Source organism: Triplophysa rosa, linkage group LG22, assembly GCF_024868665.1.
Source record: "Triplophysa rosa linkage group LG22, Trosa_1v2, whole genome shotgun sequence".
NCBI classification, from domain to species: Eukaryota; Metazoa; Chordata; class Actinopteri; order Cypriniformes; family Nemacheilidae; genus Triplophysa; species Triplophysa rosa.
Genome location: NC_079911.1, coordinates 19,436,975 through 19,459,904, shown reverse-complemented (window position 1 = coordinate 19,459,904; position 22,930 = coordinate 19,436,975). Strand labels below are relative to the sequence as shown.

The window sequence follows — 22,930 nt, the reverse complement described above, 5'->3', positions numbered from 1 at the left end:
ACTTGCTGTCAGCTGCACCTTGATTTACACACTTCACCTCCCTCATCCGCTTCCAAAAGTCCACACTGTGCAATATCCCGTTCACACCTTAAAGTAAATACAACAAATAGTATGACTGTACCTTTTGCTGATTCACTGACAGCTGTATTTTGAAAACATTTAATTATGTATTAAAGTTATTTGTCATGTAATGTACATATTTTTTTATAATCAGTAGTTCCAAAAATACCAGCAGAATTGAAAAGAAATTGAAACACAAATAAACTTTCATGATTATATTATCGAATTGTTCCAGGGTTTTTTGATCATACAAATGATCAAGTTGATGAAAATATTTATCATGACCAAAATCCAAAATGTTTAAAATATTTATTTAAAAAACATAGAAATAAACATTAGAACACAAATAGAAGATTGTGGTGCAGGTCACATCCTGTAACTTTCCCCAAAAGTCCCCTGTTTTTTTACCTTCATGTTTTAGATAAATAACTTGGATAACATAACAACTCTTAAAATATCTGATAAAAAGATTCTTGCTTTAAATATATATTTTTTCACATTAGTCTCTATAAAATCATCCTAAGCTGATGATCTTCTGTGTCCTTTCAGGCTCGTTCACAAGTTGTCTGGCTGTAAAGGTCAAGCTCGGGTCAACCTCTGTTGCTGCTGTGCTGCTGCTGTCCACGAATGGAAAAACCTCTCTGGTGAAGCTGGTCACAAAGCACGACATCTGCTTTTTACCGCCCAACACTTTTCCTCTCGCTTGGAAGTTGTAAGCCACCTGATGGTTCAGTCGAGTCATAAGTCGTGTGATCTCCAGATCTGAACCTCTTTCCTTTTCCAGCAAATCACAGAAGGTCTGAATGAACACCGAGCCCAGAGGATGCATGAACGCAGCGTAACCTACAAACAAATGCAACATGTGAACGTCATTCAGAAACATTGTGTTGCTACTGTGTCCCCATAAACGATTTGGTTTAAATAAATGGTTTGCTGACCTGGAGGTGTGGCGTACATAACTGCGGTGTCAATAGGAATGGAAAACAGCTCGGACAGGCTCTCCTCTTCCTCTGGGGATGAAGAATCTGTCTCCACTCCATCTGTCTCTACACCTCCATCCAACGCATGTCCTCGACAAGCCTGCGCAGTGAACATTCACAAAAATCTCTTTCATTGAACGACATCTCCAACAGGACATTCCCTTAGATTACGTTTAAGGTTATCTAGGTCTTTCCAGCTTAGCATGAATAAGGTCAGAAGAGTTTGTTGCTGAGTTAAGTTCTTCAGCAGTGAATTATTGAGAAATACGTGTGTTATGTGATTCAGGACAGTGAACCGCTGGCAGTTCCTTGACACGAACAGACAGACTGAGAAAAGCTGATCTTCATCTAGAATGCCCTTTACCACATTTTCAATTGTTTGTGCATCCTCTTGGAGTGATTGCATGAAATCGTTCGGATTTATTTGTCATAATAATTCAAGTAAAAATGAAATCTATTCATTTTTGATTTATTTTGTTTAAAGATTTGAAATGTAAAGTTGTATTTGTGTGTACTGTATGTATAATGCTTATGGAGTATTTTAAAATCGTTTTTTATGCAGTAGTATCTGAGTTCATATTGCTATTTCTCCATTCATTTTTCATTTCTTTCATTATATGCCTCTTTTGTGGAGCATAAATGTTCCAAACCCTTTTTAAAAACCGCAGTCCCAGAAAAGAGCAATGCAATGCAAGGTACACCATAAAAATTATTTTCAAACCTACAATTAACATACCAAACACCTGGAAGAGCACACATAACAGTCCTCACTTTACATGTTGTCAGATGTAATCTGGCATTGGTGTTCATGACCAGCAGCCCGTGATGTGCGCTTTTGAAATCCTGTCGTTTGGATGTGCTGTCAGTCGTGATGGATCCACCTTGATTTACAGTACACCACATTGAGCACCTGCAAAAGTACAGATTGTGCAACACGCACACACACAACAGCAAATTACTATCATGACGAGATGTGAGTCACAGACAGGTACAACCTTTGTTTCATTTTTGTTCTGAATATGTTCAGCACATGATCAGGGTTTTATAACATTTGTATTTCCCGGAATCAGTTTATTGATTTGACTGACTGTTGCAAAACCAAGTCATTTTTAATGGATTCTAACAGTTCCTGGTTTGTTTAAAAAAAAAAAAAATTCCATTTTAAAAGGTGAAGGATTTTATTGGCAGATCACATATGGTATGTCACAGATGAACAATTTACAGTACTTACAAAAATACATACAAAAATAATTCATTTAATAATAAAAAACACCAACAGTAAGTTTGTTAATTTATAGGCAAATATCAAAAGCAAGTATCACAAACATTTAAATTCTCAACCTCTCAAATTTAACGTTTCCCGGCAGAACATTTCCTGCTCTCGTGCACACTTTACATCAAATCATTCATTATCAATCTCAGATGAGAAAGATATCTTAAGAAATGTCTCTCCAAGATAAACAGTTCCTCCATTAAACGTTTGTGACATTAGTCTCTATTACATCATTTTTAGCTGATGATCTTCTGTGACCTTTCAGGCTCGTTCACAAGTTGTCTGGCTGTAAAGGTCAAGCTCGGGTCAACCTCTGTTGCTGCCGTGCTGCTGCTGTCCACGAATGGAAAAACCTCTCTGGTGAAGCGGGTCACAAAGCACGACATCTGCTTTTTACCGCCCAACACTTTTCCTCTTGCTTGGAAGTTGTAAGCCACCTGATGGTTCAGTCGAGTCATAAGTCGTGTGATCTCCAGATCTGAACCTCTTTCCTTTTCCAGCAAATCACAGAAGGTCTGAATGAACACCGAGCCCAGAGGATGCATGAACGCAGCGTAACCTAAAAAATACAATTCAACATCACTCATGAACATTTTGGGGTTTTGTGGGAATGCTCAGCAAACACCCAGCTAACAATAATGTTCTGACAAAGTTTTGCTAACATTCCCATTAATTAATGAAACTGTTATTTCTGAATGTTTTTAATCGACCTGGAGGTGTGGCGTACATAACTGCGGTGTCAATAGGAATGGAAAACAGCTCGGACAGGCTCTCCTCTTCCTCTGGGGATGAAGAATCTGTCTCCACTCCATCTGTCTCTACACCTCCTTCCAACGCATGTCCTCGACAAGCCTGCGCACAAAAAATCTGTTTAAAGAACTCTTCTGTAGACAAGAGTTTGTTGCTGAGATAAGTTCTTCAGCAGTGGTTGAAAATTGTACCTGAATGAGGAAGAGTTTGTTCTTGCCCTCCATCAATGGGCCTCCAAAGTAGCTGTAGACCTCGGCCAGTTTCACGGGACACCCATCAGCACCAAACACAACACCCTCCTCGCCGTGACTCGATATGACGCCTATAAAACACTCTTTGACCGTCTCCTCGCTCTCTGAAGATGAACACATAGCATTCGAATTAGCTAAATGTCATGCTTCCTGAAAATAAATGGTTTGAAATATGTTTTATTATACATGTACAGGATCCACATGGAATGGGTGTGTGCATGTTTTTGTTAAACGGTATTTCTTATCTACAACCAAAACTGAGCACAGCTGTCTTTATAATGTTTACATGCTGGAAGACTGATTCACAAGTACACATAGTTTTCCATTCAGCATTCAACATTACTGGTCACTGGTTAACTAGTTTTACTGCTCGTAGACAGAGGCCTTAATAATAATATTTATGCTTTGTCTTGTCACTAAAATATATAAAACGTCTGTTTATATGAATTGCAACATCACATCACAAAAACAAAAACATAGGGCAATGCTAAAAAAGGAGGTCAGATTAGAGATCAATTATTTTATAAGCAGTGTTTGCTGATAATTGGGGACAGTGTTATTAGTACAAACAAAGACTTTGACCCCAGTAAAGTACTTCTTAAGGCACAGCACAAAAAAAGGAACATTAAAGATATGAAACATTCATTTAGCTTTGTAGAATGATGTGCAAACATACCTGCTTTAAATGCTTCATAGATACCATCTGCTTTAATGTCCTTTTTGATTACCACATGGAAACCGAGTTTGGTAAGAATTTTGTCAAGCCTCTTCATGTCTCTCTTGACACCTCTCCGCTGGGTCAGATCCACATCCAGATAGAAGTTCTCTATGCAAACAATTAACGCTCGGTTTCTCACACTTTCCTTTGGATGTCTACAAGCAGACATAATGGATTTGTTAAAAGAGAAGTCTTCCGCTGTTAGAAATGATGTGAGAAAAACAGCTGAGCAGACTGTGTGAAGTTGAACCCAGCCTCCATGGGTCTTATTTGCATGTCAATCATTTTGCAAGTCAAACTTTGCACGTCTCTTGCCATATTTGGAATTTCCAGGGCAATGCTTATGTGTCGTCACTATAATTACATTACTCAGACTCCTCAAGGTAATAAAAAACTTGTTGTCACCTGTTGGCTGGCAATCTGAGAGTTTTCCGGTAAACCATGAGGGATTGGTAAATGAGAAAAGGTTTGTTTTTAAGGCAGATATATTCCCATAAATTGTTCAAATGTTTGGTCACATATTGTTTTATATATTTTTCCACATTTTATAATACATTTTGATTCATTAAGACTAGGAAATAACACAAATGTAACTATGTCAATGTTGTGGCTCAGTCTTTTGAGGGATGCTTTTAAGAGTTCTTATCTATGCTTGGCTCTTATTGCTTTTCCTCCTAATTTAGTTATCCATTTCAAAAACTTATTTAAATAAAATGTTTTCTAATGAAAGAAATGTGTTGGCACAAATATATTGTTGTTAAAAAAAGTAATCTTAGTCAGTGAAGCGTTCACATCAAGTGATCCTAAACTTTTCAACTGTAGTGTATAGTAAAGATTATTTGAATGGTTTTGCAATATAAATACAGTACTATTCTATTAGTTTTACAATATTTTAATCTCGTTTTAAAATGCAAGACTCTATTTTACAACATATAACGGGATTGTTGCGGTTGGGGTGCAGTTGCACCTCCCGGCCCGAGGAGGCAGCAGAGCCCGCAGACCCCGAGCTGAAGAATGACGTCACTGGAGCAGGACACGCGTATGTGTGTGTGTAACGAGGAAGTGGAACATCCTAGAGAGGTGATGTGCTGCTTTACAGCCAAATGTTATTGTTTTTGTCAGTTTAAGCATTATATCAGCCATTTCGAAATGTTGAACATTAATGCATCCGTTTATGTATTTCAAATGACCATTGAATATAGAAACGAAGTTTGTTTTTGTAATTGAGTGAAAGTGAAACCTGTGTTCTGTTATGACGTTATGTGTTATTTCACAATTGAAAGCTTAATTTAAATTAAATACATATTTCAGTAATCGATGCACATTCAAGGGTATTTATGCTCACTTTCCTTCATTTCTGCTTACAGTTCTGTCTGGGATATATTGCGATATTTTGTGTTTTGCATATATCAAAACAAAGCCCCTAAACAGCTGCGAAGTCATGCCTTTCAAAAAAAATGGAATTCCTGACAGGTTAGTTGTCGTTGGTCAATGTTGCTTAACTAAGCCAAAGTTTAAAGGTTTTAACACAATTGTGTTTGTTGTAGGTGGACAGACTATACAGCAGTGGGGAAACGGATCCCTGGAACACGTTTTATTGCCTTCAAAGTTCCTCTAAAAGAGGTTTTTGGGTTTCATCTTTGCACAAATCCATCTTTTTGTCTGTGACCTGATCTTGTGGATGTTTACATGAATTCTTTTGTTCAAAATCTTTCTGTTGTAGTCTTTGAGTAATCGTTTAACACAAATGGAAGCCTTTGGGCCATTTGATCTTGTAAATATGTTGGAGAAGGAAGGCCAAGAGTTGGGGCTTATCATTGATCTTACCTTCACAACTCGATACTACAAACCAGTGGTAGGACATAGTGCCAGACTCCACAGAATTCTATTTTCCCTTACAACTGTAAACACATCTCCCTTTTGGACAATCCAGCTCAAAAACAAGTTCATAAGATTGTTTATTACTAAATTTGTCATTATGTTCTTGTAAGGATTTGCCCAACACACTACACTACTTGAAGATTTTCACAGCGGGACATGAAGTGCCGAGTGATGCCACAATTCTCAGCTTCAAGAAGGCTGTCAGACATTTTCTGCGTGAGAATGAAGATAACGGTATGTTACGGTTTGTTACAGGAGGGAGTCGTATCACAAGTTATTAATAGGTGCTACTTCTGTACTGATACGAAAATGTGGACAGGCTTGTTTTAATCTATATACAATGCATATTACCTTTATTTGTTTGGCAGACCTTTTAAAACACGTTTAAAAACATTACTGAGTAGTGTTGAAAATAGTATATTTTGTGGTTTCATCTCAAGGAGTTTAATTAAATGTTTATAACCTAACTTTTTAACAGATAAACTGATAGGTGTTCATTGCACTCATGGTTTAAATCGCACTGGCTACCTTGTATGTCGGTAAGTTCACAGTGAAAATGTATGAGCTGCATTCTTGATCAGTTAATTGTATGTATTTAGATGAGATATTACATCCAGAATTGGTCATTGTTAAATATGATGTCATAGATACCTTATTGATGTTGATGGGATGAAGCCCCGAAAAGCGATTGATTGTAAGTGTACACACTTATTTGTTATTTTTGAACTAACAAGAAGCAAAACTCTTATCCCTGTGTTGGTATCATCATCTGAATATTTGTTCAATGCCTTTCAGTGTTTAATGAGTCAAGGGGACACTCAATAGAAAGGCAGAACTATCTAGATGACTTGATGGCGAGACCCAAGAGAAGGTGAGATATTCTGTTGTGATGCAGCTCACTCTTACTGGATGAACTTGCTATTGCATTCAGTTTTGTTTATTTTTTAATGCAGTAATGAGGGTATAGAGGAACCAGACCAAGAACCCGTTCTGGGCTGTTTAAGCCTGACACAAGATCCTCCTTCTCATCAAAGTGAACGACATAATTATGCTTCTTTTAATGGTCAAAGACCTCACCCAGGCCACAGAGGACACCAACCTCAATTTTTGTAAGGCACCCTTAAATGATTGCACATTTCTGGAGATTCTTAGCAGAGTACATTTAAAATTTTTAAACATTTCAAACCTTTTATGAGCCAAACAGGTCTTGATAGGTAAAGCCTGCGATTGTTTTTTCCCAATTTAATATCCATTTTGACTTGCTTCAAACCGTAAATACATCACATTACAGTGGGAAGAAAGGTTTTGTTGTGTTGACTTGTAATTTCCTCTTTTCCTCTTTCTCGTCTCCCTCAGCCCAAATAACAGTATGATGCGGTTCGGACCCCCACAGCAGCTCCGTCCCCCCTTGTTCTCTACTCCACCGCCAGGAATAAGGTTTATGAGACCTCCACATTTCAACCAGAGCTTCAGAGGGCACCACATGAGGTTCGATGATTCATGGGAAGACCCACATGCACTTCCTTTTGCTTTTCCTGCAGAAGGATGTTCTGGACCCCAAGGGCCCCGCAGAAAAAACCGACATAGGTTTAGGAAAGGTGCAAAAGATCAGACTCCACGTGGAAATGCAGGAGACTTTCATTAATTAAGAAAACCACTAGACTGTGCTACATTCTGTACACAAACTGTAATGGGTCTTGTTTATTCGTCCTTTGTGTGGTGGAACTGTTTCTGTGGTTCAGTCTTTGAAAGCAGCCTTTACCAGCTGACAGGTTTGATATGTTGGTTAGGGAGTTTAATTTATTTTTTTACCTGCAACTGTCTTATTTTATCAGACACATCTTAGTCACATAATGCAATCTAATGCCATTTAAAAGAGCTGTAGTTTGTTCATATAATGTGATGACATTCATGAAGGCCTTTTGTAACCTGCTTTTATGCCACCAAATGCTTTGTTTTCAGCATTAAAGCTGAAACGTCTGGCAAATGTTATGGAGTGTTTTTAAAAAAATAATCTTGTGTGTTGGTGTTTGGCCTCTGACTTATTTGGTTAACGCTGGATGACCATACTGTGAGGTTTATATGGAAATATTAAACACTAAAGTGCAATTAAAGGAGTTTACCTTTATTTTTTAGCAGAAATATTTTGATTTTCATTTAGCTTTGTATCATATTGAATCGCATTGTTTGGCCATTAAAGTGTTTTATGTGACCTGAGAGACAGGTTGAGAGAGACTTTTATTGTCATAAAAGTGTAGAAAATCTAATTAAATAAGGTTTACCCACAAAGTCTATGGTAATATTGTGACTTTTTAAACTAGCTCTGCAGACGCGGAAGTTTAAAACATAAATGATTACATAATATAAATAATTGAAAAAGCTAAACAAACACATTTTTATTTATTTCATAATTTATTGACTCTTGAACTCTGTACATGTTGATTTCGATCGTTTGTTTAAGGGCCCCCCCATACATAGTAACCATGGCAACAGTTTAGATGAGGAATAAACGTGCTTTCCGATTGGTCGCCAATCGGATTGCGCCAACGTCTCTGGATTGCGCGTTCGTCAGCTGAGTGCAGTGGGCGGGGCATCAGCCGATGCAGGAAGTGTTTTATCATCACAGCCATTGTAGAAACAAACAAGCATTTCTTTCTTTACCGTGACTAAGCATGATTAGTATGTTGATATAAACAAATCAAATCGTTATTAAAAACGTAAAGGACTGCGGAAAAATCAGGTAAGAATTATATTTTTTATGGTCTGAGAGCTGTCTTTGTTTTCGCTGTTGGCTTGTCATATATGGGTGGTACCAAACTCGTTTGAGTCACTGTGAAAGTTTAATTTCCAGGGAAATAACAGTCTGTTGTGTGAGGGATCTTTTAGCACATTGTATAGTATACAAACAGTGAACACAAAAATGATTTGTCTTTTAACCACGTTCTGAACACACTGACTACAGTGTAATCAGTTCATATTTTGTTAGTCTTTCCTTATTTTAGATGTCAGTCATTCTCCCGAGCATTGACTCAATAAGCTTTGTGCATGTGTCATGTATAATCTTCTCTAAAACATGCTTCAGTTTACACTCCAAGCACTCTAACTAGACGACAACATACATGCAAAATCTTCAGTAATCATAATCATGTGTTTGAATTGTTTATTATTCTCAGAGAACACTGGAGGTTTAGAAGCTGTTGAATTTTATAACTTATAAGTGGTTATTGATTTGCAGGCTGGAGACATCATGACTGACCACAATGACTGCAGTCTTTCCTCTGAGGAGAGGGTGCGTGCACTCACCAAGCTGGGCAGCTCTGTGGATGTCAGTGAAGATGTGCCGCCCCGCCGATACTTCCGTTCAGGAATGGAGATCATCCGAATGGCCAACATCTATGCAGAGGAGGGGAATGTAGAGCATGCATTTATTCTTTTCAATAAGTACATTACGTGAGTAAAGCGTGAGCGGATGCTTTATATAAGTGTTGGTGTTTGATTCCACATATCAGATTCAGCAATTCACTCTCCCACCCTGAATATAACTATCACTGGAAATGGTTTTCTCATATTCAAATGCATAATGCTGTAATATTCAAAGGTATTTTATTTCCTGTAAGGTTGTTTATTGAAAAACTTCCTAGACATCGAGACTATAAAACAGCCAACATTCCTGAGAAGAAAGAAACAATGAGGGTAAGATGTGAAAAGTTGACACTTTAAAACTCATAAAGTGTTTCTCTTCTAACTCGGATTCACCGTTTTTCATATGCAGAAATTAAAGGAAATCGCCTTTCCGAAAGCAGAGGAGCTGAAAATGTTGCTTCTTAAGCAGTATGAAAAAGAATATGCCGAATATCTTGTCCTGAAGGTGGGTGGAGTTCATCCAGCAGAAGTCTATGCAGACGTTCTCGACCTTTGAGTTAGAAATTCTCCAGCGTCTGTGTCTTAAAAATGATTCATGCGTTTGTAGCCCGGATTCGTAGGATTAAGCTACCACAACCCAATGAGAGTCATTTCTTTTTCAACACTGCAAACGGTGTTTATTTACAAGTGTTTGAATGAATCCTGACAGAGAGCAGAGCAGGAGGCCGAGGCTCGAGAGACGATCAGGCAACAGGAGCTGGAGGCCGAGCGGCAGAGACAGGCCGAGCTGCAGCAGCGGCAGCGTGAACAGGAGCAGTTCATCACCTTCGAGGAGAAGATCCGCAGGCAGGAACTGGAGAAAGAGCGCAGGCGGATCGTTCAGGAGTTCAGCATTCCAGAATCCCCCACCCTTCCCCCTGATCTTCTGTTGCCTGGTGTGCATGGAACTCCACAAGCTGCGTTCTCAACACCAGCGCCCCCTGGAGAAGCTCTGGACCTTATATCTCCGACTTCAGGGCTCCCAGCGTTTGACCGCTCCTTGAAGCCTGGTGTTCCAGTTACTGCAGGACAATGTGAGAGCCTTCCATTTGCCTATTTATCATTCGAGTCCGCCATTAAATTTCTGCAGTGTCATGTTTGTAATGTGCGATTTGGATGCTCTTAGGTGTGTCGGTAAACGGCTTGCGTCAACTCTTCGTGCCCGCCGAGCTGTGCCCGAATTTTTTAAAGCTGGCAGAAGCCAACACAGCACGAGCGGTGGAGACCTGTGGCATTCTTTGTGGCAAGCTGGTACGTTCCCAGTGATTCTACATGGAAGCAGATTGGCTTTCCAAGGCACACAATTAAACAAGATAACATTTAGGTTCAGCATTCCAGTTTCTGATTGCAGTTTTGCATTACGACATGACAATATTTAGACAGGCTATGAAGCATATTTCCTTCCTCCAAATTCTTCACTGTAATATGTTGTAGTTTTATTATTTTAATACAGTGAAAACCCAGTAAATCTGCCTCACCGTTTCCTGAGCACAGTGCTGTTCGCTTGTCTCTACAGATGAAGAATGCTTTTACAGTGACTCATGTGATCGTGCCCAAGCAGTGTGGAGGACCAGACTACTGTGACACAGAGAACGAAGAGGAACTTTTCCTGATCCAAGATCAGAACGACCTCATTACACTGGGCTGGATTCATGTACGATCATTTCTGGATCGCTTTAAATACAACACATTTCTGAACATGCGGTAATACACTGTAATTCATTTTGTGGCTTGGCATGAATTCATCTCTTTATTTTATGTTAGACCCACCCCACCCAGACAGCCTTTTTGTCCAGTGTGGACATGCACACGCACTGTTCTTATCAAATGATGCTTCCTGAGTCCATAGCCATTGTCTGCTCACCTAAATTCAACGAGTAAGTGTCAACCGAATTCCCTCATAAATTGTGTTTAATGACAAGAACTGCATTGAATAATGTCATAACATTTCAGGACGGGCTACTTCCGGCTAACAGACTATGGGATGGATGAGATCGGTTCCTGCAAACAAAGAGGATTTCACCCACATCCAAAGGAGCCTCCACTCTTTTCTGTGAGTGCTAGCCTTATTCGCGATGCTTGCTAAGTCAAACACCACTATTACTATTTCTTATACATATAGATTATACATAAATCCCTAATCCTAATAAACACCTGACTGTACTGTGGGCATAAATGACATATCTTGTGCTATATTTGTTATTTGTCTCAGGCTAGCCGCCACACCACTATTACTGATGGAAGTGTGACCGTGCTGGATCTGCGGTGATGTCATCCACGCTGCTTTAGAATACGTGCCTTCGCTCCTGACATCCCAGCAACAAACTGGCCAAGAATCTCCCAATGGGCTAAATAAAGCACTACGCTGAACATCGCCGCAGCTGCTGAGCCTCTATTATCTTATCATCTTAAGTGCATGGATGGCAATTATCTGGTTTAATTTCATTGAAACGCATCAAAACTGCCGCTGGTGTCACAGAGATGCCGCACTTCACCGTTAAGCAGTTTGAAACGATCGTTGCAGTGTTATCTGTTTTGTCATTCCTTCTTTAAGCCTTTCAAAATGATGAAAGCAAAATGGCTCGTGCAGGATCACGTAAGCCTTCCAGTTACAATTGTTCTGTTGTTTTCTTAAAAATCCTGTTTTTGTTTTTTTTGCTCTGCTTCCATACTGGAAATGCTTCAGTTCTTTGTGTTGATGAGAAGGTTGTCATATGTCACAGCAGTCAGTTTTAGACAGACTGTACTGAACCACTGGGTCTCACGAGTGTGTTCATGTTTCTTGTGATCTCACTAAATATTTATATGCTTTAGTTGCCTAGCACTTTTATCTTTAAATATCACACTGTAATTTTAACAGCGTGGGACTTCTCACATGCACCTAAATTTAAGATATATTTAAGATATTACCTGAACAGCTAGGGTAACGTTATTATATATCAGACTGTTAACAGGATAGCAGATTGAAGCAGAGCAGTTTAAAAAAGACATTTCATTCCATTTTCTCTCAGCCAAACTATTATCTGTTGCACTTTTTATAATGCATCATAATACTGAGACTAACACATCTGCAATTGTTTATAATTATTATATATGATTTAGTTATATATACAAGTTTTATAATTGTTTAATTGGATTGTCTTTGTTATGTTTTGCTTCATTTCTTATATGGTACAATGCAAACAAACAGCCTCATTTGAGCTATTCTCTGTTAAGTTAAATTAAATGTTTTGAAAGCTAGCATTTAGTGTTCCAGTGATCTCTGATTATTTAAAATAAAATACAATTGCCAAAATAATTCACTGCCATTAGAAAATGTTTCAAGGTTTTGCTAGTTATGAGTTCTCTAACATATTTGAAATCTAAAATCAGTGTAAATTACATTATCTCAGAACCATTATACATTTAGACATAACTTTATAATACTTCAATAATTTATAATAACTGAATATTACAATCCTACAGGCAACTGTTTTACAGTAAATAGTGCTAATGTACATATTTAGCAGTAATACGAATCATATCTTAATACTATGTACTATATATTCTCCCTGTATTAAATATTTTTTGTTTGTTTTTATATAGGTTTTATGTTTTTTATAAAGTATTATACAAGTATGCTGACAGGATGAAAAACAATGTGCAGCTATGTCTGCTGGTCAATAGGGGGCAATAATGAGTCGCGGTAATTGTTCAGCGAGAATGACGCAGAGAAGAAAACGCAACCCCTACGTGCGACGCTGCGACGTACAAGTCTAGGTGCTGTTGTTATTGTGAGTTAAAATGTGTATTTTTCGTTAATTATTCGTGACCGAGTATTCGCATAAACAGTTTTGGTATAAGATAACGAACCATCGTAAAAGTAGGCGAACAAAAATCAGTACAATACATTTTAATGGGAGTTATTTAGAGAAAGAGCACGTACTGCAGCGGCTAACGTCAACAGGATCTTACGTAATTGTTCTTAAATCATTTAAAAGAGTGTTGTAGGTGTTAAAGTAGAAATATGACGGAGTCTAATAACAAAGCTTTGAGTCTGAAGTCTGATGTGAGTACAGTCGCTGTCAGGGCGCTCGCGGAGGAGACGAAGAAGATAGAGAGGAAGATTCTTGATGAAGACCAATATATAGAGGTATAACAATATTGTGAACCATATAAAAAATGGTATCCCTTTTATAATTGATTGAATTGTACAGTTTTATTGTCAACTGTGTCTAATAAAAAAAAGATGACCTTCACAAACCCTCATCAAAACACTACACAGTTTACACAACAATCAAAGACTTCTAGAGTTTACACTTCTTTTTTTTTTGAGGGGGTGACTAGTTGTTCTGATGTTTCTTCTAGAAAACAAGATTTATTTGTTTTATTGTTGTATTTATTTGTGATCAACACAATGCTTATGCCCCCCATTTGCTGATACTGTATTTCTTCCAAAGAGTTTGGAGAAGATCATTCAGAGGGACTTTTATCCAGATGTCTCTAAACTCCAAGCACAGAAGGATTACCTGGAAGCAGAGGAGAATGGAGATATGGAGATGATGAGGGAGATAGCCATCAAATATGGGTCTGCGATGGCTAAATACACCCCGCGCACCTATGTGCCACGTAAGAAAGATGTCTTGCTGTTTTGTATTTGTTTTCGATCCTCAGTCTTATGTATTCCGTAGTGGATCATTTTTGTGAAATCGGTGTTCCATGTATAACTGATTTGGGCACACATTTAAAAGGGTAATTATTCAAACCTATTTGTTTCCTCACAGATGTCACGCCATCAACATTTGAGACCCCGGATGGTGGAAGTGCATCTCCATCATGTTCACACAACAAACGCAGAGCAGCAAGAGGTGACGAAGAAGGTACGTCATTTATTATCCCATGGAATGTCACATTACATCCATCCCGCATTGAGCTTAAAGGTATGAGACATTCTTTCAAATATATTTTTAGGAAAAGATGGTGATAAGGCAGAGGAGAAGGAACTTCCGTCCCTGGATCTTTTTCTTGCCAAAAACACGAGTGAGGATAACGCGTCCTTTGAGCAGATTATGGAGCTTGCTGAAGACAAGGACAAGCTGAGACACTCATGGCTTTACGAGGCAGAGAGTGAATACAGAGAGGTTAAACACAAATGCAATAATACATACTGCTTTATCATACACCATATAGTATAACTAACTTTGTTGTTGTGTTATTTATAGAGGCATGAGCAGAACCTTGCTCTGCCATCCACAGAGCAGCAGGCGCTTGAATGCACAAGAGCAGGGCTGGACACGTGGCAGTATAAGGCCAAAAATGCACTCATGTATTACCCTGAAGGTAAAGTTTCAGTGAACATACTTGTCATTATATGACGATTTTGAGGCTTGGTTAATATTATATGGCCAATAAATAATTGGACCTAATCATGAGTTAAGCATCAGAGCTACATTGTACACTCTGTTCTCTTAAAGGTGAAAAAGATGACACGCTCTTCAAGAAGCCACGTGAAGTCCTGTACAAGAACACACGGTTCAGTGGTGACCCTTTCTGTAAAGCCCTAAACAAATCTCAGATCCAGCAAGCTGCTGCTCTCAATGCTCAGGTTTGTCCAGATTCTGCATCTGAACACTATTATAAATCAGTTTAAGGGGTTGCATATTTATTTCCCTTTTTCGCATTCCTTCTAGTTTAAACAAGGCAAGGTTGGTCCAGATGGCAAAGAGCTCCTTCCTCATGAATCTCCAAAAGTAAACGGATATGGATTTGAGGGAGAACCCTCCCCGGCTCCTGGTGAGTTTGAAGAACCAAGATTATTTTTATTCATATATGAATTTTTTTGCTAACCGAACAAACTTGTTTGTTACACGTATGTACATGTATATCTACTTGTAGTGACACACATGCGTATTTGCCTGTGAAAGTAAAAGCTTAACTTTAGGATAATTAGGAATGTGACATATTTCTAAAAATGTCTGCTGTTGTGTCATGCTTTTCCTAATGACTGGAATTTTTTCTCAAGGCGTTGCCGAGTCACCTTTGATGACGTGGGGTGAGATTGAGAGCACCCCCTTTCGTCTGGATGGCCTTGATACACCTCTTGTGGAGAGAGGTCACGGTCCATCTTTTAAGGTCCAGTTCATGTCTACTTGGCCAACATATTATATTCACGTACTTGTGAATACGCTGACTAATTGAAACCTTCACATATCCCTTTATTTGAGACCATTTGAACAAAACAATAAAGGATTATTTCTTTGGCTCCTAGATTCCAGCGCCTGGGAGAAGAGAACGCTTGGGTGTGAAAATGGCCAATGAAGCCGCAGCAAAAAACAGAGCGAAGAAGCAGGAAGCCCTGCGCAAAGTCACAGAGAATTTGGCAAGGTATGAAAGAAAGAACTGACATAACTTGTGTGCAAATGGAAACAGAAAACTAAACCATGTAAATTGTCACCAGTGCATAAAAAGAAACAGGAAGTTGAATCCATATCACTAAAGGGATATTGTGATGTGAACGTTCTGTGTTATGATTTTTTATAGTCTCACTCCAAAGGGACTCAGCCCGGCAGCGTTGTCTCCTGCTCTGCAGCGTCTCGTGAACAAATCATCCAGTAAATACACAGATAAAGCCCTCAGGGCCAGCTACACGCCATCTCCTTCACACAGAAGCATCGGCTCCAAGACTCCGCTCGGAGGCCTGGCCACACCCACCAGCACACCCACACCTGGTAAAGCCAGAACGCCAGCCACCCAGGACCCAGCCTCCATTACGGACAATCTGCTACTGCTGCCCAAGAGGAGAAAAGCTGCCGATTACTTCTGAAGCAGAACAAACGTGGACTTTACAAGACCGAAATGAGCGGCGCAAAGTATTTGTTTTCATTTAAGTGTTGGACCTTGATTTGTTTTATTTTGAATGAAAATGTATGCTTAAACATGTACAGTTTTTTATATTTTAGTATTTTATTTGAAGATAGTTTTAGCCAAACAGGGCTTTAGAACTTTACTTTCTGTTTGCTTTGTTTGGAAACATTTGGAAGCAACACGTGTGGAAACTGCTTATAATTTATACTGTTTGTGAACTGTTGTCAAAGATGAGATTTTCTTACACCTTGCAAGATCTCAGAGGCACAATAAAGAGCAGTTCTACAGAACGTTGAGCATGATATTATTTCAACATTGGAAGGTCTGTTGTATTAATTTATACCCTGCAAGAGCTCCTGAAAACATCTCTATGGATTCTTTGTTTACAAACGTACAAAAACGTTCTATTTTACTGTCATTTACTTTGTCATAAGGAATTGTTTAAACAATCTTGACCTTCCCAATATGGCGGCGCCGAAAGCCCATCCCAGCAACGGGCCAAAGCGCTCAAAAGGGCGTCATTTGTGTCTATATTACTATTTTGCAAACATATTTTATTATAATACGTAGTGTTTAAGTAGGCGAATTTCAACGCAGTCATCTTTCTTGTACTGTCGAACTACCCCACCGCGTTTTATTTTCGAAACCGCTGATTGGCTGACATCATAACGGAAGTAAACAGTCCTCTGTAGCAGTCGGGAATGCTTCGCAAGCGTGAAGTTTAAAACAATATAAATAAATACTGAGCAGTCACATTTTAATCTCAGATATGAGGAGAGTCACATTGTTTGTTAACGGAACGTCACACAATGGCAAGGTATGTGCTTTGTTATTCAGTGTCTTTTTGTTGGCATTTTTGTTTTATAAATGACTGACTGTGGCTCATCTGATGCTTTGTAAAACAGGTAGTGGCGGTTTATGGCACTCTGGCTGATCTGCTGTCAGTTGCAAGCACAAAATTTGGAATTAAAGCTGCCAATTTATACAATGGGAAAGGTGGTCTCATAGATGATATAGCCCTTATCAGGTAAGAAACGTCATGCACTAGTTGACTATTATGTATCAAACTACTACTGTAGTGTACTTTAGTATTTACAATAACAAACTGTAAAGTATGCTATAATGTAGTACAGTTTACTATAGTGAATATTAAAGTATGTCATGTGGGCTATCAGAAACATTAAGTTTGGAAATGACAAAATATTTCTTCTGCATCTTTGTAATAGGGACGATGATGTCCTCTACGTATCCGAAGGAGACTTTTTTGTTGGTGAGTTTAAAACGATCGGTCTTTCACTTTGATTTGGTTTGTGTTTTTCTTATTTGATCCTATTTGAATCGCATTATGTTCTACAGGTCCACCAAATAATTCAGATGGTCCGCATGAGTTTCACTCGTGGACACACACAGACTGGATAACCCTAAATGTAGGGGGCAGACGATTCACTACAACACGGTAATCTCACAAGACTGTACACAAAACAGCCTTCCCCAATTTTGCTTTAAAAACTGTAATCTATATCTAAACCACCACAAAGAAAACAAACCCACCTTTACAACATTCAGAGTGATGCATTTAACACGACCTGTGTCTTTTCAGAAGTACTTTGGTCAAAGAGCCAGAGAGCATGTTGGCCCACATGTTCAGAGACAAAGGTGAGTACCAAACATGACAAATGTTTATCCATCAGACGTTTAAAATCTGTCCTCTAAATTATTTGTCTACGCATTCACAGTTGTTCTGCACTTCACTTCAATTTTGCTTGATTTCTTCCTTTGTGGCAGATGTTTGGGGAAACAAACATGACGAGCAGGGTGCGTATCTCATTGACCGCAGTCCAGATTACTTTGAACCCATACTGAACTACCTGAGACATGGACAACTCATCATTAATGACGGCATCAATCTACTGGGTAAGAATGCAGACACGTGTATGTTACTTTTTAATGCAAAAGGCAACATATTCTACACATTTTATTTTACACAACCAATTTTCACGCTCTCTATGACCCTTAGAAATAAAGACAACTGTATGTTGATGACCTAGCCAGCCTCTTTGCATGTAAAATGAGTAACGGATCCAATTGACTTTCTTCAGGTGTGCTTGAAGAAGCCCGTTTCTTTGGAATCGAGCGGCTTGCGGAGCAGCTTGAAGGGGTTATTAAGGTATCTCTTAATAACCCCTTCTATGATAATATTTATGATATGATATGAGTATGATAAAAATTGGAGATAAAAATGATCCATTTTTTTCTCCTGCCTCAGAATTCCCAGCCTCCAGATGACCACTCACCCATCTCCAGAAAAGAATTTGTGCGTTTTTTGCTTGCCACACCAACTAAATCAGAGCTCCGCTGTCAGGTATAATGCAAGTGAATAAATACCATTCATCGTTTTTATTTTCTGTATCTTGTTTTGTGTCTTAGATCTGTTTTGTCCCCACAGGGTCTAAATTTCAGCGGGGCGGATCTCTCACGGCTTGACCTGCGTTACATTAACTTTAAGATGGCCACTCTCAGCCACTGTAACCTCACACATGCCAACCTCTGTGGTACCAACCTAGAGAGGGCAGACCTCTCCAGTGCCAATCTTGATGTAAGCTTGGGTATTCTCTCTTTGTGACATCATGACGATTCATTCTGTCTCGAGGAGACTCTGATATAATCGTTGTTTTGCGTGTGCGTTCACAGGGTGCCAATTTACAGGGCGTGAAAATGCTTTGCACCAACGCAGAAGGGGCGTCACTTAAAGGGTGTAATTTTGAAGATCCTGCAGGGCTCAAAGCGAATCTGGAGGGTAAAGCAGTTGATGTTTGTGAAACTAAATTGCAGTTTTTTTGGATTGTTGTAGTTTTAGGTTGTAATGCATGTCATTCGGATGCCCTCACAGGTGCGAATCTAAAGGGTGTCGATATGGAGGGCAGTCAGATGACCGGCATAAACCTCCGTGTGGCCACGCTGAAAAATGCCAAACTCAAGAACTGTAACTTACGGGGTGCCACACTGGCAGGGACTGACTTGGAGGTGACTTGATCTTTCATTTTCGAAACCATCTTGTATTTATATTAAATTAGAAACGACCGAGGATGCCCTGTATATCACATAGCAACATGTAAAAAGGCATCTGAACACCTTGGAAATCAAATAGCAACACCCTGGCCAAACAGCACTCACATTTTCTTCTAAGAATCTTTGATTTGTTATTGTGCAGAACTGTGACCTGTCCGGATGTGACCTTCAAGAGGCGAACCTGCGGGGCTCAAATGTAAAGGGTGCCATCTTTGAAGAGATGTTGACCCCACTGCACATGTCTCAGAGCGTCAGATAGCCCCATACACTCACTGCTGTCTGTCTTCCACGGGACGGTGACCTCTTCACAGAGCAGCTTTAAAAAAAAAACCTACCTTCAAACCTGTCGACTGTCGATGTTCTCTGTTTATCTGCTATCCTCAAGAGCAATATTTACAACATTTACTGAATTGATCTTTCAATGCTCGACAAGTTGCCAAAAACCTTTAAATGGTTTCTAATACTGTGTTTCCTAAACGGTGTTATTCCAAAGGTGACTTTAATGACTGTTCTTCATGCATTGCTTTATGTATTTGTGCAGAGCCTGTGAACATGTTAATGTCTTTGCTTCTGCATTTGATACAGATTTAGGAATGTGGCTTTATTGTGGCAATACTTTTTATAACATGTTATATTTGTCCTGGTGATTTGTGAATGTTTTACGCTACATGGCTTTTCTTTTCAAAATCATGAAGATGTAGCTTTTTAACGCATTTACTGTTACTTCAGGTTTAGAATGCACCTGATTTCATCTGGATTGAAATGCTGTTTCGTTTGATGCCCAGTGAAAGCCAGTTTTGACAGCTCTGTTCTCTGTATTAGTCAAAAACCTGCTGAATCTCGTCATGCATGTTAAGATCCAATAAAGTCAAACACTGGAAATGAGTGGAATTTTTGTAAATAGTGTATTATATTTTCTGCATATATAGAAGTCAATAAAAATAACTATACTACTATAAAAATATAAGAAAGTTACTGAAAACTGTTTAAGAGTTTACTACATTCATTAACTTTCTGTATGTAAATATATAAAAATGAATAGATCTACCGCTGATAAATAAAAGTGAATTTAACTCAAAACTAAGGAAATAAGAAATCTAGGGAACTTCTTCAAGCAGTATAATCAAAACATTCAAACAAAACAAAACATTGACTATTGCACACACCGAGAAAACTCGGTATAAATATTATTATCAAACCTTCACATTATGTTTCATGATCTTATTTCTCTGATAAATTATAACAGATGAAAATAGATGCACGAAAGCTGACAAATAGCATAAGTTTGCGAAGTAAATGGCGTTTTTCAGGGGAAGTATTACCTTAACTCGCCAACAGGGGTCAGTATTACCCCAGCCCGTCCAATGGCGTGTACAACCTCAAAGACGTCAACAGGGGGCAGTATAATCTACGCAACACAAACTTTGTTTTCCTCTTATTACCGTTATATCAGTCTTAGCAGATGTGCTTAATCGACACCTTCTGAAAAAAGTTTCAGCAAAGCCAGCGAAGGTCAGCAGCTCATCCCAGCAGGCAACTGTGCCAGAGCATGAAATGTGTGTGCCAGGATGTGCTGCCAAGATGATGGATTGGACTGGAGTGTATGGAGAAACCATCTCCAGGAGCAGCGCACACACGTGCTTTGTTGTTTTGGTGTGTCCAAATATCAGCTTATATAAAGTGTTATTTCGTTGTGTAATAGCTGTGCCAACATTTACGAAGTTGTGACATTGTAACAATTCGGAAAAGTTGGTCAATTTAGAAAAATTTTGTCATTAAAATTCATGCTGAAAAGATCTAGAAATCATAACAGAGGAATATTGGATTAATTATTGGATTTGTTGGGCTCTTTGTGGTGGGATGTTATCTTGTGGATGGAAACCAGTATTACAATTTAATCTTAATGGAATTAGGCCCAAAACACATTACTTAAAGGACTTTGTAATGCTTTTAATGGTGAACTGGTTCTTAATGGTTCATGATGATATATTTCTAATGAAAGCCACTAGAATGTATTTTGTTTGTTTTTTAGCTGGGGTGTACTAATAGTTTGTTCTGATCATTCTGGCTTCCACATAATTGGATAAACCACATAAAATGTAATTCTACATGAATATATAAAATATGATAGAATTTCTTCAATACATCACATATACCAAAATAGGTACTTTCATAACACAGTGTACTACCAGAGACCCAATCTCGGGACCTTTTTTTATAAGCGATCTAAGTGACCCGTTATGTAGATTGATGTATGTCAAGTTCTTCCTATTGTGTCTTGCTTCACTGATTTTGACCAAGGAAGCCGCTGCGGTTGTGCCCTCACAGTCCATAATACATCCGAGCTCTGAATGACTGCCCTCCCCACATCACCACAGGTCTGGCCAGTGCCGTTGTTATTTCAGGTGCTTGACATTTGGGAAAGTTGCAAGTGACACTTACTTTGTTTGGACAAGATAAGATGGTCATGTGGTGGTTTGAGGTTTGAGTTCGGAAGTTTGCAATCTATTTCAGTTCCTTTAACAAAGAACTTCCTAGAGGTGCAGGGAATATGCATCTTGCACTATATTTTAGAGTGTGAATACCCGTTTTACTCACGTAAAGTGATTTAAGGAAGCAAATATCCTGTCGTAATATCCTGATATTAAACGCTGACCAGCTGCCTAAATATTTTTCTGCTTTAACTAAACTGGTGAGCTCAGAAATGGTGTTTTTAAAAGCGCCCACATGTGCCCCTATGCTGTGCCAGTCCGTCAGTGTTATGCGTAAGATATGAATGCGTGCTTGTCTCCCACGCACGGACGGCTCTCTTGACCGTCCCTCGCCCGCCCGCCCACACGCACATGTGGCCCTTCCACCCGCCCACTTCCTCTACCCACAGACCCGCCAGCGTCCGGCCCAGAGACGTTCTGCCCCGAGAGCTCCCCACTCCTTTTCCTGTGAGCCCCAGTGGGGACGACCGCAGAGTTATTAGACCTAATGGCCATCTGGGCTCCATTAAAGAAGGCCCGTGTTGCGAGCTGGCTGCAGAAAACATCTACCACTGTTTCTGTTTTTAAACCGCCGGGGAATCCACCGCAGCACCTCATCTATCATTCACGTACAGTTGGGGTTTCTTTGGTATCAAAGCATTAGACAACGTGCGAAATGCCAATGGGAATCATTTCAGACTTGCGGTTGTTTGGTTATGTTAATGCAGAAGGGAAAGTGTCTGTTGAGAAGCACAAGGTCCTCCTGTTTGTGGGACTATCTGCGTCTTCAGTATAGCACACACGTTTTTGGGGACTTTCCATAGACATAATGACCATATACTGTACAAGCTGTATCCACTAACTCTAAACATAACCATCACAGAAAGTGTTCTGCATTTTAACAAGTTTGTTTAATAATCAGTTTGAATCATGAGCTACAGAAATTGAAAACATGTAAAAAAGTAAAGTAACTTCCATTAGATTGGGTTTTCATTATTTTAATGCAATATATCGCTGCTGTCCTTCTGAAACCTCATATCTCTGTTTTTCATGATTTTTTTTGTTTTGTTGCCATAAATCATTTTTATCAGTCACCCTTTATTTTGTCACTGGGTTTTGCATGAAAAAGTTTAAAAAATGCTTGTGACCTTTGACAACACAGTATTTTATCTCATTTAAAAAGCACGGTGTTCTTTCCATTTCCTGAAAAACAGCAAATTTGGACATCGCAG

The 22,930-nt window shown here is 39.0% G+C and overlaps 5 protein-coding genes across 7 annotated transcripts; 4 read left to right on the top strand and 1 right to left on the bottom strand.

The window, feature by feature from the left end:
• Positions 1-438: 438 nt before the first annotated feature.
• On the bottom strand, positions 439-4,311 carry LOC130546197 (caspase-3-like). Of its 2 annotated transcripts, none has more exons than XM_057321327.1 (4): positions 3,991-4,311; positions 3,255-3,418; positions 999-1,140; positions 439-903 (listed from the first exon to the last, which is right to left on the bottom strand). In XM_057321327.1, the coding sequence occupies exons 1-4, from the start codon at positions 4,199-4,201 to the stop codon at positions 575-577; spliced, it is 846 nt and encodes a 281-aa protein (XP_057177310.1). In that variant the 5' UTR covers positions 4,202-4,311; the 3' UTR covers positions 439-574. The 2 variants fall into 2 exon arrangements, with proteins under 2 accessions (XP_057177310.1, XP_057177311.1); XM_057321328.1 differs by lacking the exons at positions 439-903; positions 999-1,140 and adding exons at positions 2,188-2,872; positions 3,024-3,165 and having other exon boundaries at positions 3,991-4,302.
• Positions 4,312-4,993: 682 nt separating this feature from the next.
• On the top strand, positions 4,994-8,194 carry dusp11 (dual specificity phosphatase 11 (RNA/RNP complex 1-interacting)). The gene is made up of 10 exons (XM_057321197.1): positions 4,994-5,112; positions 5,400-5,505; positions 5,580-5,655; positions 5,756-5,887; positions 6,024-6,147; positions 6,392-6,452; positions 6,561-6,607; positions 6,709-6,784; positions 6,867-7,022; positions 7,270-8,194. Exons 2-10 carry the CDS (start codon positions 5,474-5,476, stop codon positions 7,556-7,558), a joined length of 993 nt encoding a protein of 330 aa, XP_057177180.1. The 5' UTR covers positions 4,994-5,112; positions 5,400-5,473; the 3' UTR covers positions 7,559-8,194.
• Positions 8,195-8,500: 306 nt separating this feature from the next.
• stambpa (STAM binding protein a) lies at positions 8,501-12,602 on the top strand. Of its 2 annotated transcripts, none has more exons than XM_057321158.1 (10): positions 8,501-8,653; positions 9,149-9,325; positions 9,531-9,606; positions 9,686-9,781; positions 9,986-10,349; positions 10,442-10,566; positions 10,832-10,969; positions 11,080-11,192; positions 11,269-11,368; positions 11,528-12,602. In XM_057321158.1, exons 2-10 carry the CDS (start codon positions 9,174-9,176, stop codon positions 11,582-11,584), a joined length of 1,221 nt encoding a protein of 406 aa, XP_057177141.1. In that variant the 5' UTR covers positions 8,501-8,653; positions 9,149-9,173; the 3' UTR covers positions 11,585-12,602. The 2 variants fall into 2 exon arrangements, with proteins under 2 accessions (XP_057177141.1, XP_057177140.1); XM_057321157.1 differs by having other exon boundaries at positions 9,149-9,363.
• A 436-nt stretch (positions 12,603-13,038) lies between these two features.
• Positions 13,039-16,460, top strand: ess2 (ess-2 splicing factor homolog). The gene is made up of 10 exons (XM_057321341.1): positions 13,039-13,447; positions 13,755-13,923; positions 14,079-14,174; positions 14,266-14,435; positions 14,517-14,634; positions 14,769-14,899; positions 14,985-15,087; positions 15,317-15,426; positions 15,563-15,678; positions 15,835-16,460. Exons 1-10 carry the CDS (start codon positions 13,322-13,324, stop codon positions 16,115-16,117), a joined length of 1,422 nt encoding a protein of 473 aa, XP_057177324.1. The 5' UTR covers positions 13,039-13,321; the 3' UTR covers positions 16,118-16,460.
• A 352-nt stretch (positions 16,461-16,812) lies between these two features.
• On the top strand, positions 16,813-20,154 carry kctd9b (potassium channel tetramerization domain containing 9b). Its single transcript, XM_057321331.1, has 12 exons — positions 16,813-16,975; positions 17,064-17,185; positions 17,385-17,428; positions 17,515-17,614; positions 17,759-17,814; positions 17,944-18,072; positions 18,258-18,325; positions 18,425-18,520; positions 18,605-18,754; positions 18,850-18,955; positions 19,049-19,182; positions 19,370-20,154. The coding sequence occupies exons 1-12, from the start codon at positions 16,928-16,930 to the stop codon at positions 19,484-19,486; spliced, it is 1,170 nt and encodes a 389-aa protein (XP_057177314.1). The 5' UTR covers positions 16,813-16,927; the 3' UTR covers positions 19,487-20,154.
• Positions 20,155-22,930: the final 2,776 nt, after the last annotated feature.